Source organism: Struthio camelus, chromosome 9 (genome assembly GCF_040807025.1).
Source record: "Struthio camelus isolate bStrCam1 chromosome 9, bStrCam1.hap1, whole genome shotgun sequence".
NCBI classification, from domain to species: Eukaryota; Metazoa; Chordata; class Aves; order Struthioniformes; family Struthionidae; genus Struthio; species Struthio camelus.
Window position 1 is genome coordinate 23,125,890 of NC_090950.1, and position 18,090 is coordinate 23,143,979.

Sequence of the window (18,090 nt, forward strand, 5' to 3'; positions counted from 1 at the left end):
CTCCAAAGACCCCCTTCTCTACTACCCTTTTCATGCAAGTAACAGAGCAAAGTTTTTAAACAGAAAATCCTTTAATCTTAGAAGCAAGAATGAAGTGACAGTGGGGGGGGGGGAATTTAAAACTTTTTTTTTTTAAAAACAAATGCCCTAATCTATACTTTTTTATTTTATCTTCAAACTGTACAAGTTAGTTGTGATCCTGTTAACTGAAAAGTGATTCTTACGGTATTGTAAGGTTATAGGTCCAGTATAAGATACAGGTTGTAGTAGGGCATCCTCTCAACATCTAGGTTCATCCTGAAGCCTTGAGCTCTGTAGAGACATGGTCTTTTACCCAGGCATATTAAAAACTAATTCGGAAGCTAGGCTGAAAGGAATACTGAACTAGCTCTCTTTCTACATAGTTTTCTGCTGGGGCTGACAAAATGTACTTACATACTCCACCTGTTTTTTCTAAATGCATTTACTACCAGTCAACTGTAATGTAGGAGTGCTACTAGGCACTTCAATTAACCAGTTCTCTCTATAAATTGGTATAAAAGAATTAAAATATTTTACTCCAATGTTAGTTCATCCAACTGCTGAGCAGTCTTTTTATTGCAAAAACAATACAAAAGTACACAGATCACTGCCATCAAAACTGCAGCCACCAATCAATCAAAAAGTTGCTCTATGTCACTACCTGCTGAGCTAAATGTTCTGGGTTAGCTGCTGCATCACAAGGGCACAGAGACTCATCAACTGCAAGTACTCATCAGCACCATCTGCCAAGCATTTGTCTACCTCCTGCAAATAAAAAAGAGACAAGTTACAACCCCATGCCCACAGAAGGACAAACTGTTTATTAGCTGGCAACTACTTCTCCAGCAGTCGTCGCATCGCATACCACTCGTACCATACCAGGAAAAAAAATGCCTTTTGAGCCTCCATGTTTCTGAGGATACCAAGGCTGCCAGTTTATGTAAGCGAAGGGATATACTACTAGCACTGCAACTAACTGCCAGGAGAATCGCTGCTGGCAAACAGCACTGCCTGTCTTTACTGATTTTAGCATGCAGATCTGCCCTACAGCTGTCCTCTCTTCTTGGTCAAAATTTAGGAAGTTATTTCACTTTCTGTTCTTGGGAAGGCATAGTTTCCAAAACTGTACCCAATTAGCAAAACAAACTGAAACTTGTATCTTGCAGCGCCTGCTTTACACAGTACCTGACTTCATCCCTTTGCTTAATTCCCTCTCCAGATCTATATTATAAAAAAAAAGTATATGTGTGTGTATATATATACACACACACCCCCACACACACATTTGACTCTTGTTCAATCAACATCAGGACACTCTCATCTGGCCAAAACTTATTTGTCTTAACCAGGATTTCAATGTCTTACAGAATTTCTCAGCCTCCCCAGGAACAAAAAAATGCACATTCTACCATGAAACACAACATTCAGAACTAAAAAACAAACAAACAAAAAAGTTGTGTATACTTTTTGGGAGAGAAAGTGGCATGAACAGAGATTGACCAATAGAGATTAATGAAGATTACTATTATTTAAAAAAATTCCAACTACAGTCTTACCGCAAGTTTCTCAACTATAGCAGATTTCTGCTTGTCACTGAGCTCTTCGCTCTCAACAACAATATCATGAAGCTGGTTTACAAGCTGAGCAACAGCATACCCTTCATTTATCAGATTCTGTATCAGGGATAGAGGAAATAAGGCAGCAAGAGCTAAGTAGCAGCAGAAACATCACAAACTGGAAGACCAATCTGAAAAATTCCATATAAGCTGAAAGACTTTACTGGAAGCTATTACAGAAGTTTTAAGTTTTACAGAACAAGTCAGTAGTTTACATATAGTCCAGCATCCCACCTGACAAGTAACCCAAAGTGAGTACCCAGGAAAGAGCTTAAGAGCATGGTGGGCACACAGTCAGTGATAACCTCACCCAAATATTTTCACAGCCTCTGACAAGTGGTTTCTCAGGGATTTCTCGAGACAAACAGTTGTTTTAAGCATCTAGAAGCCTCCAGTGAACCTGTCCAATCTCACTCTAAAATTATAAAGCTCGGCATCCACAGCATAACTTGGCCAAGTTTCACACAACCTTCACATTTTAAGTACCACCTACTCCGTTTCATTTATTTTCTTCACTCTGGTAGTTACCAGCCTCAGGCACGTAGAGATCTGAAAGGGCCAAAGCTTTTTTGACAAAATCAGAAATATTGCAATTAAAGAAAGATTGTTTTTTTTTCTTAAAAAAAGGTCAGTAGTGCCAAGTTATAAAAATGGCAAATACTGAACCATTTAAGCAGAGAGAAGTTTGTAAACTTACTTAGAAGATTGGGGCAGCCTTATTTCTCTGTACAGCCAAATACACATCCATGCTTTATGAAAGTATGCACTCAAGTTCTACCAACCGTATATCGAGTAGTAACATTTAAGCAAAATTCCACCATAAGGCACCTACTCTAGAAGTTGGAGAACAGTTCCAAACTACTACAGTAGATTACATCAGGTTCTGATGAAGGACTATCAGGCCCTGGGAATATGTGAAATCCATGTTATCATCTCTTACGGTCAACACATTCCTTTACACCAAGGCAAGGAAACTTGAAAGTGTAAGGCAGTGACATTTGTACAAATCCTGGTACAACAGTTCTAAGATCTGTGGCAAGTTTGTGGGAGAATAAATACAGACTTCAGACTGAAGGTCCAGCCAAAACCATCACATGAGGCTTTGCCAAGTGGACTTTCTCCATATGGGTAGGAAACATTTTAGTGGAGGGGTGAACGGTACCATGGCATGTCCCCCCCTATGCTGGGGGGTGGAGGGGGACTCAAGATTCAGTTCAAGACTGTTTATGCCTCCTTTAAACTCATGAGAGTAGGAATTTCCCATTCTTCAAAGAGCAGAAGAACCTTTTTTTGTACTAAAGAAAAGAAATCCACCTCTATGAATGGGTAGCTTGTGCCTTCTCCAGCAATATCTATTTGAAGTCACTGTGGTTTGCAAGATGAACTTATTCACTCAGGTACTACGTGGCAAACATGTCATATTTTAAATCCAGAGGCTTATGACTACTTTATTCAGACACTTCACATATTACGTAGCCTCTGTGTATCTGTAAACTGGTAAAGTCAAGATTTTTCTCCCGCTCCCCATCTCCCCCAAATCATCTTTGGGCACCTGGATTGTAACCTAGAAGGTTACTAGTGCAGAATATTCATTGAGGACACAATCCTAGAGATCTGAGCTGAGCGTCTTACTATAAATTCTTACACTGCATAATTCAGCCTAGCAGCTCCATAGTTCAACTCAGAAGGCCACAGTCAAGTCGGTATGGAATCTTATTTTCTCCTTTACCGGCTCTTCCTCAAAAGGCTAAGATCACTCTACCAACGGGTGACATACATGCTTCCTGAAATTTGCATCCTAACAGACCTGAGGCCAAATGTTCTTCAACTGCAACCCAGTAACCCAGCTACACAGGGCAGGGACTTAGAAAGACACCCAGACTAGAGTACTAAGAGAACTCTCTCTACCTTTACTACTGTTTCCAGTTTTTCAAATGAACTACTCTGGCAGGCTGATAGCAGTCCATCAATTGCTTCTTTAGGAATAACCTGTAAAAAGAAGTTACATTTTTTAATGTCAACTTTGCAAGCTTAAAAAGCTTAAAGTCATGACTAAAGCTGATGCTTACAGTAAACAATTCAAACTTTTTATAAAGCAGGCCATTTTAGCATTTCATTCCCCTACATACCCAACCACTCTCAAGCAAATATATGAGAGCTACTCAATTGTAAGATCCAGAGCTAGGCTTCGGTATCTGTCCTATATTGGCAATATCAGAAGAAAAACTACATAACAACAGTGAATTGTCAAAGCTACGCTTGCCAATCAAAACATGCAATTACTTATTCAGGACACCACCTAAACCTACTTCACCAATTAGATCAGCCTTTGCCTTCTGTACCTTTTGGCAGCTAAACAAAACAGCAAAACAATTTCTCTGCAGTTAAGTACCAGGGACATACACAAACAAGCTCAACGCAACAACTTTGGTCAATAAATCAGAAGACAAAGAGTTAACAGATGCCATTATTTAGCTCTAAGCAGGGAAGCACTACCTGCATTCTCCCCTACGCTCGTTTTTTTCCTATCAATCATGCTGCACATCCCTTCTCTTTCCTATCATTACAGTCAATCTCTCTGCCAGGCTTCTTACAAATTACTGCCTACAATTACAGGTAATTACCTGTAAGTGAAATCCAGCTCTTTTAATACAGCTAGATACACAACACTGAACAGAGAGTTCACTGAGAAAACTTTTACAAACTGTTCTACAAAATGTGCACAGCAGCATTTGCCTCTGTTTCCTTTCCCTCAAAGTGGCAAACCCCACAACAGGTACAATTAGCCACGAGGGTAGCACTTTCAAGGCAAACTAAGACCTTAAAGCCTATTTACTTCCTTAACTCCCAGTCTCAGATTTCTTGCTTTAGGGGGTGTTTTGTTGCTATAGAAACACCTTCCCACAAGTTATTAGATCCCTTTTGTCCATTTTATGCTGTCCCTGTCAGTATTATTTATGTCATTCTGGAGAAACAACTGCTGTTTTGTTAAAGCAAAAGCTGCACAGATGCTTAAAGCGACACTGTCACTGTGAACGTTACACTGAAAATGGGCGGTTACTGAAAGCCATTCCCCCGCGCTGCTTCCAAACAATGTTTTGCAGTGCTATATAATGTACAAATCACCAGGAACATCTTCTTGCCTACTATCCGAGAAAAAGCACTCAATATATTTTGCATTCACAGGCAGAATATTTCAAATTCTGTTTGAACTGTAAGACTATTTTACAGTTTTCCTTTAGTTACAGAGTAAGTTGCTAGACATTTGCTATTTAGTAAGTGCACAGAACCAGGCAGTCATTAAAATTATGAGGAGGGAGGGAGTGGAATAGTTGTGTATTGGTACCATACAAGCAACGCTAATAAGAATAAAACCATTTTAATCAAACTTTGACAAAAACATTGAATAGACACAGGAAGCAATTATGTTTATTACCAAACAGTGTTCAGACTAATTACAGGAGAAACCGTAAAGCATAACTTACCCCAGCAATTTCAGTGACTATCTTCTCTGTGATCTCTTTCCCGCCTGTTAGGCGAGTGGCGCTTTGAAGAAAAGTGATCGCTTTTCGTAAGTCCCCTTCTGACACCTTAACAAGGTAAGATACTGCCTGAATGTGGGAAAATGACAAGTTTTACTTTCATTGTTAATTAAAATCCAGTATACTTTTTCAGCAAATTGATTTTAACGTGTCAAAGAATGCCTGAAGCAGATGGTCACAGACAGGCTCAATACGCTAGTTACAAAGCAACCTTTCTACTAAGTAAATGCTACTACAGGTCTAATGCAGATGGTGGCTCTCAGGAAGAGACTTTCGTGTTATATATAACATGCCAAAACACTTCAAGTTACTTGTCTCAAAGCTGAAACGAGGCTTAGGACAGCAGTATACAACTGTGATGTGATCTACTGTTTATCCTAGATTAGAGAAACTTATATTACCTATGCACCTTTTAACTTATTCTCTGAAGTACGGGGCAGCAGGTTTAACGTGCTTTCTGAAGCATGAGGCAACAGATTCACAAGATGCATAGTCATATTCCCTGGACTAAGTTACCCCTAACTCCTCAGATCTGTCAATGCCTCTTCGCACATGCTGAAGTACAAGCTCCGAATTTTCTTTTGTGTTCAGCAATACAAAGGAACAAAAATCATCTAGTAGACTATCTACTTTGCCTTTGCTCATGTTCGCCAACCTTAAAACTTCCTGAGAAATACAAAGTCCAAGTAGTCTGAAATACAAGACAGGAGGTATACGTACTGAATACCTTATTAATTATATAACGCTGTAAGCAGTGAAAACGTGTGTTGACAATTTCAGAATGAAGCATAGTTTAATGTGAGCGTACTCAGTACAGAACTAAAAGCCCTGTGATTTTAAGCTAATTTTCTCTGGTGGACATTTCTCTGGTCTTAGGAAGCCTCTCAAAATTCTACTCCATCTGTGGATGGTACCTAAACTAGCTTATATACTGTATTTAGCACAACTGAGCAGCCTGGAAAAGCAGTGCTAATTTACCCCCTTTCACTGCAATGCAACTATGCACTGGATTAAGCAACAGAACTATACAGCAACTATGAAGTTACCTCACCACTGATTTTCACATGTTCTTTCTCAGAAACATCCAATAGTCTCTGCTGCTGGATTTTGTCTGATAAAGGTTTGAAGCGGAATTTGGAGCATCGAGATGTTAAAGGTTCAATTATTCTGGAAAAAAGGTAAGTGTCTTGGCAAATGACTTCATGAGTCACAATCATACAGCTGAAGCTCTCAGGGCAGAAGACAGCAACACAACCTTAAAACTGCAACACTAAAGAACAGAAGTTGAAACCCCAACACGGTCTTCAATCTTGTATTCACATAGCTGCAGCTCTATTAACCGAGAACTATGAAAACTAGGTATCAGTCTCACAGGAAAAAAAAAAAAATGCACTGAAGAAGAGGAGCAACAAGCCCAGAGAGGCAACAGATTCCACACAAACCTGCTGATGTAGTTACAAATAAGGCAGAAACGTGTTGTTTTAGATTCTTTTTCCATTGTGCGTCTTAAGGCTGCCTGGGCTGCTGAAGTCATGGAGTCTGCTTCATCCAGAATCACAATCTTAAAAGGAGGACAAACTTTACCACTGAGAAAAAAAAAAAAATATCCCAAGAAATCCATTATCCAAGAGACATGCAGTCTACAGAGCAAGTAAAAATACCATTGCAAATGGTAACTCATATTTTATTCAAGTGTCTATACAGAATAAGAAGAAAAAATTCAGAGGTTCTATCTTTTTGATTATTTTTAGATAAAGGATTAATATTTGTAATAAGGGAGCAGGGATTGATTTCGCATACAAAACCTGACGCCTGAACACTGCAAAAATTCTAATACTTGTATTCATGCTTTAAGTTACTTCCTTTAATAGCGAATGCAGTTATTTTCTTTTACAGGATTCCTCATTCCCAGAGATTCAAAGAGCACTGTAGTAGACTACTTTAGTACACAAGTTCAGATCATTTCCTGCCAAATGGTCCTGGCATGTAGTTTCTTCCCATTACGTTCCATCCGTTCTTTGATGTGTACTGCTTCACCTGTATAGAGCTTCTCACCACCTAACACCAGAACCTTATTAGCCTCTTACCAACTAGCACCACTTTTGCATAATAGTGCATATTAGGGGTACTAGAGAAGTAACTCCTACCATAATTTATGCGAAGCCTTTCTATAGTAGTCAGGTAATAATTGCAAAGTCAATAGTGTATTACCAAATCGAGAAGGCTAGATCTTGTGGGAAGTTTTCCCTTTCCACCTGAATAACCCCAACACCACTAGCACAAATTCCACTCAGGTATTCGATCTCTCAAAATGAAATCAAAGCTTAGCCACAGTCCTGTGTGCGTTGCAAAATTCTGGGCAGCGCGGACCCATTGCTTATATCAGAATTATAAAATTAACCCAAATAAAAACAATCACATGCATGATCCTAAGAAAGAGAGTCCGTCAAACAGGGTTAGCTTTGATCCCGTGCTTACTCTGAACGACTTCCAGATGCAGTTAGCTGGGCAAAAGCCTTCACTTTTTCCCGAATCACTTGTATTCCACGCTCATCAGAAGCATTTAACTCAAGGACTCTTTGCCGGAATAATTCAGGCCTGCAAAACGTTAGCAGTTAACTTTTGTAATCATACATTACAAAGTAACAACAACAATCCTTCTGGCCTTTTGAACAACAAATATTTTTGCTAATGCTACTAAATAATATACTTTGTTAAAAGACAGTTATGTTGAAGATGATTAAATGTTAGATAAGAATTTCCATAAGCTATTTTTAGAGCTGCCTCCTAGACTACAGGAAACAGTGAGGCTTAAAAATTACACCAGTTATGCAGGAAAAAAAGTAGGAAGTTGGCTTCATAAGTTCAGGACATTATGTTATGTGCCCTTCTACTTATATTCTGTGAGCAGAGTTGAAGAACCAATAAAATTCCCTGATAGAGTCATTTGCAATGCTTTGCGGCTGCAAAAACATGGGGGATTTTAAAATCTGAGAATTCAAAAACGCGGAGCTGTCCTCTCCTAAACACACTGCTAGCCAAAAATTAAAGACAAGGGGGAAAACAAGGTACCAAAGTTGATATTAGGTTTGCTCAAAAGATCAAACCAGCTTCCCATCCATTTTCTGCTTATAGGACACTGAGTTCATCAGCTGCAATCTTAACAGTGAGTCAATAAATGTACAAAGAGTTCATAAGAACTACAACACGTGCTGCATTTTACTTTGACTCTCAGTATTACTTTCAGGCACAACTAAAGGATATGTAATGGGAAGAGTAAGATCCACCCTTTTCATGAAGGGCCTTAAGATATACGTATACCTAAGAATTTACTGAAGACGCCCTTAAAATTAGAATTCCTTTACAAAAAGAAGTTCAGTAAGGCATATGCAAGCCATTTCTTTTCATACTCTTTTCTGCTACAAACACATAGTTGAAAGAACATAAGGTTACAAGTACATGGCTGCTAGTCTTAAGCAAGTGTTATAAGTCTATATTTTAACAGACTTATGACTGGACAACACAGAAAGAAATCTCACGTTACAGCTGAACAAGAACATGAAGCTATTCCAAAAAAACCCCCAAACAAACAAACAAACAAAATACACACACAAACACCACTTCAGATGGATGCAAGAGTTTCCAGAAGCCACGTAAAAAATAAAGCAGGAACCAGAAGCACTGTGTCACATGACTGGCAGACATTTGATACAGACACTTATACCAGAGCTACTCGATTCCAGCTTACCCGTAGAGTTCTCTAGCTGCTGCTAAAATTGTGGACGTCTTTCCAGTTCCAGGTGGGCCATAGAACAACAGATTAGGAAGCTGAAACAGCAAAGCAGAGTTTTAAAACCAACAAACAAAACAAACAACCTTCAACAAAGTCTACTGGAAAACCCAGCACCTGATAGGACAGAAATTATCCACTCCTCCTGATACATAATACCAAGCTCTTCACTTTTAAACCACTCCACATAACGCTCTAAAGGACAACAAACCAATCGCTGTTTGTAAGACTGCAGGAACAAGCTGACATGTGGTGGCACAGTCACATGTTCTATCAAAACTGATTCCTCAGTTCATATTTCATTTGGATATAATGCCTCCGGTCCAAGTTTGACATAGTACTAAAGCATACAGAGCTTACTGCTACAGGTGTGACTGCAGTGTCATGCAAATTTATCAAACGATGCCCTTCAAACAGCCTGCACACTATGAGCAGCGCAGCTATGATAAAATTTGGCATAGGTTAACTATCCCATATTTTCTCAGCTCCTCAGACTGCTTTTGCAAGCCCTGCTGAGAGTTCTGGCCTGGTGTAACCCCAATGCAGTAAGTACAAGGTAGCTTGCGAATGCCTGCACTGCACTGTGGCAAATGCAACGCAGGCATACCCTAACAGTAATCATGGAGATGGTTGCAACAGTTGCCTGGAATATATGAGTGCTAGCAAATAATTTTCTACATTCATCCAAGGATTTTTTTGAAGGAGGAAATCAGTGGCGTTTCTCAAAGAGAACAGGTATACTGATCTTTCAAATACTTTCATTAACTGCCTTGGCATGAAAATAGGAACGCGCTAAAGAAACCTGCTGACACAGGAAGATCAAAGTAGCGCAGCAAAGACTGAAGTAATAATTATAGGATGATATTTAGTGGTACAAAGTATAAAATCTCACGGTTTGAGACTGTGATTAAATATCTGCTAGGTACCTGGAACTCATCACCTGGAAGTAAAATAAAAATTGACTTAGTTTTATCTGTCAGTCATAGGAACAGCCTGAGGCTGTGTAAAACAGGGGTCCTGGGCTGTGCATTTCTGACAGAGATAGACAAATATTAATACTAACACGGTGTTAATAAGACTTTATCTGAAAAGCTACTTAACGTACGATTCTGGCCATCCTTATTCAAGAAATATAAATCCTAATTGAAAAATATGATTAACGGAACAGAGAGCTCATCTTATGAGAAGTGGCCAAAAGAGTTTGACTTAGTTAGCCTAGCACAACAAAAGCTGGAGGAATGATTGTTCTCCATAAAAATATCACAGAGCAGCAGCAGGGACAAAGAACAATGCTGGCACAAAACCAAGTCGCTATAAATTAGCTATGAGCAAGTTCTGGCTGAAAACAAGAAGTTTTCTAGTTATCAGAGAAATGCTAACTTTCTGTACAACTAACTCACGTAATCCCTCTTGTAAATTGATCAGGCTGCACTTGAAGACATCTGCATTTGACAGCAGGGGACAGGAGTTGATGACCCCAAAATCCCTTCCAATCCTACATTCTTAGAACACGAATCCAACAGTCCCCTCTAGTCAACATCAAAAAAAACTAGCCCCAGTCTGACTTGACTTCCAGCCCTTAATAAAGGTTCTATTTTTAAAATGAGTTAACTACAATTAGATCAGAGAATTTCATGCCGCAAGCAACGCAGACAGAACTGGAACAGCAAAAACAAAGGCATCCAAAAAGTATACGAACGCAAGAGTGCACAGTTCGTAACCAGAAAATGAAACATAGGCAGACCTGTCTAGTAACAAGCATCCCTTTCAAACAACTAAGACACAGAGAACAGACTCACTGTGTATCTACTGCCAAAGTATGGATAGTACAGCTTGAAAGGGGTTTATTTATTATAAAAGATTCAGGTTTTGCGTGTTCTTTCTGCTAGCGCTCGTTTCCCTGGTTATTAAAAAGTAAACACATTCCAGACTAGTACACATTTTTTCCAAGTTTAGTTAGATAGCACAACATTATTATCCCCCTAACTCTCTTCCAGGGAGAGGAAATGTTTACTGAGTGACAGCTGAAAATTCAGTAACAACCATGTTAAGACAGTGCACCGAAAGGGTACACGTTTTGTGGAGCTCTGTATTCACAGGGTTCTTAATCTCACCCCTGTGTGCTAATCCACATTTTGCTAGTTCTCCAAACAAGCACGAGCAAGTAAGAAGTTTTACAAAGAATCTACGTTTCCTAATTCCACTAAACCATACTTAACCAGTGTTTGTGTTTCAACCCACCATTTATGCCTCTGTTTCTCATTACAGTTATCACCAGTATTTATACTGCTTTTGCACAAAGCACAGCCTAACCCTTTATGCAACTCAGTGGCAGTATTTTTAACAGACTGTAACCTGATCTAGTTAGCCATTTTCCCAAGCTTGCCAGGGGTAAGCAGAATACCTGTAGACATCTTACTCTGATTATAGGAAAGTTACTGCCCATAGTGCAACCCCTCAGTCCTTTTATAAAAGTTTTGGTACAAGTGAGAATATAAATTGGAACCATCAGCCTACACTTAACCCTCTTTTCAGTCATTAAGATATCAGCAAGTAACTGAAAATTAAAGAATACTGTGACATATGTCAGCTGCTTTGCAAAAAGCAGGAATGGCAACAACAAAAAAACTGACAGTCCTGGCAGGCAGAGATCAATTTCACCAATTCATAACCACTGGGACTCTGGCTTCTCCAATTTATAACAAAAGAGATGCTCACTATTTAAGATTGAGATGCATCAGCGATCTAGGAGTCCTGCCCTATTTAGCAGCTCCCAAACTGAGGCTCACAAATTCTTACAGGCAAATCAGCACAGCACTGGCTCTCCGTTTTCAACACTAAGGTTTATCTAAAGCGCACCACACAAATTTACCATGTTGTCATGGTCGTTTCTGTAGTTGCTACCAGTACATTATATAACTGCGAGTACATTAGCAACTGCGAGGAAGGGGGCCTACAAAACCTTGCTACTGGATGATCAGACCTGTGCTACAGGTCACAACACTGATCAACAATTTGATGGAATTAATGGGAGCAATATGGCCATGAAAGACTCAACAGATGTCCAAATTCAATAACAACCGCTAAAACAAGCATCAGCCACCTCACGCTTGAAATTAAACTTTGGCCCTTTACTAAAAATGAGTTCTTTCAAGAACTAACAAAAACACCCAGATTTTATAAGCACCAGATATTTTATACTACTTGAATGATTTTGTTCTCAAATGTCCTGCTGGCTCTGGGTGGCTATGATAAAATACAAAACTTGTAACTGCTAACAAGAGGTATAATTTGACTTTTCAACTTGGGAGGCAAAAAGTCACTGGAAGCGTCCTAGGCTCATAACCGTAGAAACATGGCCGATCCAGAAGCTAGGAAGTCTTAAACAGCTGTTGCTCAAAACAGAACTTCCTAACCCATCCTCTAAGCAATGTTACAAGACTGATTTGTCAGGACAGAGTAGGTGTCAGCGCCTCTTCTTCTCTTCTTCAATTAGTTGCTAATAGTTCCTTAATAATTACCTCAATTATACAGATAAAGTACAGCAGTGTTGCTGCTGAAATATACATTTTTAAAGATACAACATTACTTTGAGAATTCTGTTTTAGTGAGACCTTGTCATGTAAATTGAATCTGGGGGTATGAACTAAAGAAACGAACTATAAAAGTCCTTCCCAGTCCTGTCACACCAACTTCACCTTGGTTTGCTAAACTCACACAAATCAAGTACTTAAGTTTTTGGAAATTCTAACTAACATGACAAAAATCAGAATTCTTTGGCAAACTGGCTTGAGATAAAACTTTCAAATACCTAAGCCTACCAGTGCATACTGTGCCTCAGGATGAACTACCAGGGAAAAGCTTCTTGCAAAAAGGCTAAATATCTGGATTGTTCATTACAGCTCTCAGTGAACAGATGTCAACTGTGAATGTCATCTTCCAAACATCCTTACCAACCATTTCAGCTGGCATTAGCAGCCCATGAAAACAGAAACATATTTGAAGCAGAAGAATGACCCTTCTAGGTGAAAAGTGGAGCAGAAGTAGTTGTCAGCACGTAGGAAGAAGGAAATTTTATAGACTTTCAAAATGCATAGCCATCTACTGGCTATATAGTAGACTCCTCCTTCCCACCTCCATGCCCTGCTGCCTGGTTGGGAGAAAATAATCTCCATTTACATAGGACTTTACTGAATTTTTATCCAAAAGTACACGTGATTGTGAATAAAAGAACCGGAAAGCTATGCTAGTCTTACAACTCATCATTGTTTAACCATAAGCAAAAAAGGTGAGCAAAAGCTGCTCTCTTCCCCTTCTTTTTATCCTTAGGTTCGTTATGCCAACACCACAGCGAAGCTAGTGAAACTGCTGTAGCTTTTTAAAGCTGAAGAGACTTAGTAGGAGACATTAATCCAAAAAGTTTGGGGATCACTATATAAATACTGGACCTGAAAGTTATTAACTCTAACTTGCCTCATTATCAACTAAAGGTATTCATTTTTACGCTTAGCAATTTCACAGAAACACTGGTAGACCGCTGAATCTGTTTGGGAATGACTGGTCATTCAGATTGCCTTTTTATGAAGGACAAGATTCCCTTCTCCCCCTAAACGTCAAAAGTCCTAGCTGAATAATAATGCCTATGTAACAAAAGCCTTCCCAGATTTAAGAACATCAACAAGAAGTTTACCAACTAAGCTTCTCAGGGAAGATTCCAAAGTGCACGACAGAGCTGCTGGTTTTACAATGGTTAGACAGCTAGAAACATCAGAAACATTACACTCCTCACAGCACACTACTAGGAAGCCAGTTTGCTTGTTTGTAAACTACTACTGAAACAATGATCATTCCTAACTTAGAAAAGTGATAATTCATTACCACTGGCCAAAGGCTCTTCTTAAACATACTGTAATAGGGTAGCTGTCATCATTACACTCACATCAGCACCTTCCAAGGACTTTTTCAGCACAGCAACAACTTCATCCTGGAAAGCAACTTCATCCACGTATTTTGGGCGACTAAACAACAAGACATTAAATGCAATTTGTTATCTAATAAAGTTTCAGCAAAAATTAGAATTGAGAAAAACAGTATTTCTCTTTCAGGTGGCACTGGGCACTGAGCATTTGCAACAAATTCTCTATTTGGGGCCAAAAACATAATGGAGGAAATGGGTCTTATGCCTCTATAGTACTGAAGCGATTTAATTTTTTTCCAGAAGCGGTTTGTCTATTTCTATTGTAAACACTAGCCCGATTTTTTTTTTTTTTAGAAGCACATCTGTACTGCAGCCTACGGTATTTTACCACTTTGTGAGCTAATAAAGGCTTCTCCAAAAGCGAGCACTTTCTCCTCAGCGACACAAGAGAGGGCTCTCACAGCATTTCACGGGGCACAGAGAGCTGAAGCGGCTCTCCCAGGTGGAGACACCGACAGCTCTCTCCCCCTTGCTGGGCCCCGCTCCCTTTTCCGCCCCGGCCCGCCACCGCTGCAGACACCCCTGTGAGCCGCCGCCGCCGCCGCAGCACCTCCCCCCTCGGCCCCGGCCCCGGCCCCGGCCCACGGCCGCGGAAGAGCCCTTACTATTTCTCCACCCATGGGATGGGTTTGAGCCGCTTGCCCTCCCCGCTGCTCCCCGCCGCGCTGGCCGCGCCCCTCTCCTTGGCAGCGGGGGGCTTGGTGCTGATGGCGGACGGGCCTTTCAGAAAGGCCTGCATCTCGCCGCGCCGCCTCGCCTCAGCCCAGCCGTTAGGCCGGGCACGTCACGCACGCGCCCTACCCCCCCCCCCGCAACCCCCCGGCCGCGACGCGCGAGACCGCGCGACACAGACTCCACCGCCTCTTCCCGCCAACTCGCGCCGGGCGGGAGCGGGGGTGGGGGCAAGGGCGGGGCCGGGGCCGCTTCCGCCCGCCGAGGCCAACCATAGAGCGGGAGGGCGGGAGAACTCCCCTCGCCCCGCCCCCCTGACGGAACGCCTTCTAGGCCGGCACTGCCGGGCGCCCGCCGGCGGTGGTGCGCATGCGCCACCGGGGTGGCGGCTTCCGAAGCGGGAGGGAGAGGGGAGCTCGCGCGCCTTACGCCTGGCGTCACCTCCGGCGCCCGCCGTTGTGCCCCTCCCCCTCCCCGGACGGTGCGCGGGCGCCATGGCCGGGCCGCCCTGAGGGCGGGCGGGCTGGCTCGGCCGCGGCCTGTCGCCCGCTGTGGGGCGCGGGGGGCGGCGCGGCCGCCGGGGAGGGGCGGCGAAGCCGCTGAAAGGCGTGAGGCCGCGGCGGTGCCGCTGCAGCGGCCCCCGGGCGCTCGCCGTTGGGCGGCCGGCGCCTTCCGGGCCGCCTGCGGGCCGTGCGGCTGCGGTGCGAGCAGCTCCGCCGGGCGCGGAGACCCGGCGCTCCACGTGCGGAAGCTCCCCGCTGCGCAAAACCGAGCGAAGTGACTCCCTTTTCGTTACCTGTTACTTCTAATAATCTGCATTACAGCCGTAACGGGGGGGGGGGGGGAGAGGGAGGGGGAAGGATGTGATTGATGTGGGATACGATGTCACTGTTCCTTTTAAGGACAAAAATGTGCCCTAGCAGGTTTGTCAGTCATACCACACACTCCCATTTTCAGGCTCTGGGTAGCTGCATCTTCTCCTGCTTTGCAGATACAAGCTTTGCAGACAGAGATGGAACAGAGCGATTCTGTCAGCTGCAGCTGTATTTTATGCGGGTGCAGATGTTCTGCTTTTACTATTTCCCCTTGGCTGCTCGTGAGCAGGAGGCACAGCCAGTGGCCTGGACGGCAGCAGTACTCTTGCAGAAGAGGATCTGTGCAAGGGAAAGCAGGGGATGGGGAAATGGTCTCCATGGCAACAGATGAGCAGTCTTTGGAAAAGAAGATGCAGAAAAGAAATTAGGCTGGAAATGCAGTGTTCTGTTGGTGACACAAGCCTGTAATTCTTGTCTGGGCAATTTTGAATAAGCTTTTTTCCTGTCATCTGGCGTTCTGTTGTTGAATCATGAAATCCAGATGACAGCTGGGCTAGCAAGAAATGCCCGTACATATAAGGACTGAAGTTGCCCAGTTCTAGATGAAAATGCAATGCTATTTTTTCCCACTGTGATTATATTTGGTACTTTCAAGTCATGGCAACTTTGAAATGGTAAGGATATATAAGCAGCTAGAACTGAATAGCTTTCTTTCTGAAACTGTTTGCACCTTCATTGTATTTTTGAAAGTTCGTTATATTTTGTGATCTCTACCCTATCCCCCCTGCTAAATAGGGCTGCTTCAAATATCCCAACATTTAAGGATTTTATCAACTACATATGAGCCTCAGGTTCAATTCATGAAAGGAGCTTTCTTTCTGTTACATTAACATAACTTTCATAACAGAACTTTTAGTTTTGTTACATTAACAAAGGCAAAAAACTCCAGAAACAAACAAGCAAACCCAAACTGCTCACTCACTCGTTCACTCGCTCTGTGCCTCCCCCTCAGATATACAAGGACTGAAAATTACTCTTGCACTGTTCTGCAGTCAGTGATCATCTTAAGGTCCAACATATCAAACTCAGTTAGGGCGTCCTCTCAGTTGCTTGTCTCTAGGGTTTCCCATGGCAAAGACTGTTTTTTGCTAGGCCTGTCAGTGCCCCTGCATTTGTGGCCCTCTCAAACTGCCGTCGTCTAATGCATAGAAAGGCTAGCTTAGCTTTCAAACGCTAGTCATTCAGCGTATGCTGAATTTGTTCTTTAAAGTACTATGATGTAATTGACGGTATGTCCACACAAAGCAAGTCAGTTATTAAAAAGTTTAAAAAATCTGTTTGTTCCTTTTGAGATATGACAGAAACATGTTTTGGGGATTTGACTTAAAGGCTTTATCAAAGTTCAGGAAGGAGAGGCAGTCGGTTATTTGAGGAGGATTGATTTGTGGGGGCTGTGACACTTTGAATTTGCTATCCAAAACTATAAGCCCCATGGTGTGATGCTATTTTTATAACTGTAATACCCCAGTAGCAAATGCCTCAATACTGATACGGGTTGTAGGCAGCTTTCTTCCTTCTCCTGCTAGCCATGTCCTCCAGCCACACCTGCCGCCTAGCATCTTCCAGAAACTTCAGGTCTGGCTTCACAACTGGTCCAAGTAGATCCGAGGTTCTCCTGGCCTTCTTGCCCGCCCTCTCCCTTGGTCAGTGTTCAGCAGTCCAGTAGAAACCTACTATTTGCATCTGTATTTTGGAAGGTGTTTTCTAGCAGCCCAGTGAGTTGATCCAATACGTTGCACTACTACTACAGCAAACAGAAGGTAGGAGAGGGCGCGTGTGGTGGGGTGGGTGGAGGGGTGAGGGACTGCACCTTTTGGCACCTTGAGCTGATCTAAGTGGAAAGCCAGTCCCCTTCCTCCCCGCTCGCTCTCCTGTGCTGACATTTGTATATGTGCAACCATGGAAGGAGAGTACAAGAGCTCATCTGACTAAAAACAATGTGTCAGGGGTTAGAGAGAGTAGGAGAGCTGAAGAACTGATGGGGGAGAACATCTGTCTTTATACTTTACTCCGCCTGTTGTCCTGAAGGCCTGGCCATGCGTCTAGAACTTGATCCAACTGAGGCTACTGCTTTTCCAGAGAAGAGTCTCGGCTCTTTTTGTGACAAATAAAGTGGACGCGTGGCTTCCCTACAGTGAACTATATAATATATTAGACTGTAAGAAATAAGCTGACCCTAAAAATTACAGGATCACTGTCCAACAGCTTTGTCCAGAATTCAGACTTTGTTTTAAATGCGGAAGGCTGATAGAAAGTGCTTAAAGAAATGAATGCAAGTAGAAATAGGTATATGTTGATTGTCTTATAACTTTTAACAGGCAACAGATTTATTTAATAACTTCCAGCACTGGAAGGCTTTTGTCAGATTTTGTAAGCAGTGCAGAACAGACTGAAACAGTTTTCACTGTCCAAGCTGCATAAAGAAGAGAGGGTTCAAAGCAGGGTGGCAAGAAAGATGAGAGGTATGAATTGGTTTCTTTTTGAAGAGACAGTAACTAGGACAGCATTCAGCTCAGCTCAAGATAGAGTATCTGAGGGATATGACAGGTATAGAGAAATCCATGAGTAAGATGGAGAATGTGAATAGGGAATTATT

General features: G+C 42.1%; 1 protein-coding gene across 2 annotated transcripts; it reads right to left on the minus strand.

Moving 5' to 3' along the window:
- Positions 1-565: 565 nt before the first annotated feature.
- On the minus strand, positions 566-14,975 carry RFC4 (replication factor C subunit 4). Of its 2 annotated transcripts, none has more exons than XM_068953842.1 (10): positions 14,553-14,975; positions 13,909-13,987; positions 8,928-9,007; positions 7,658-7,777; positions 6,622-6,765; positions 6,226-6,346; positions 5,123-5,248; positions 3,546-3,626; positions 1,578-1,694; positions 566-786 (listed from the first exon to the last, which is right to left on the minus strand). In XM_068953842.1, the coding sequence occupies exons 1-10, from the start codon at positions 14,684-14,686 to the stop codon at positions 691-693; spliced, it is 1,098 nt and encodes a 365-aa protein (XP_068809943.1). In that variant the 5' UTR covers positions 14,687-14,975; the 3' UTR covers positions 566-690. The 2 variants fall into 2 exon arrangements, with proteins under 2 accessions (XP_068809943.1, XP_068809944.1); XM_068953843.1 differs by having other exon boundaries at positions 13,848-13,987; positions 14,553-14,758.
- Positions 14,976-18,090: the final 3,115 nt, after the last annotated feature.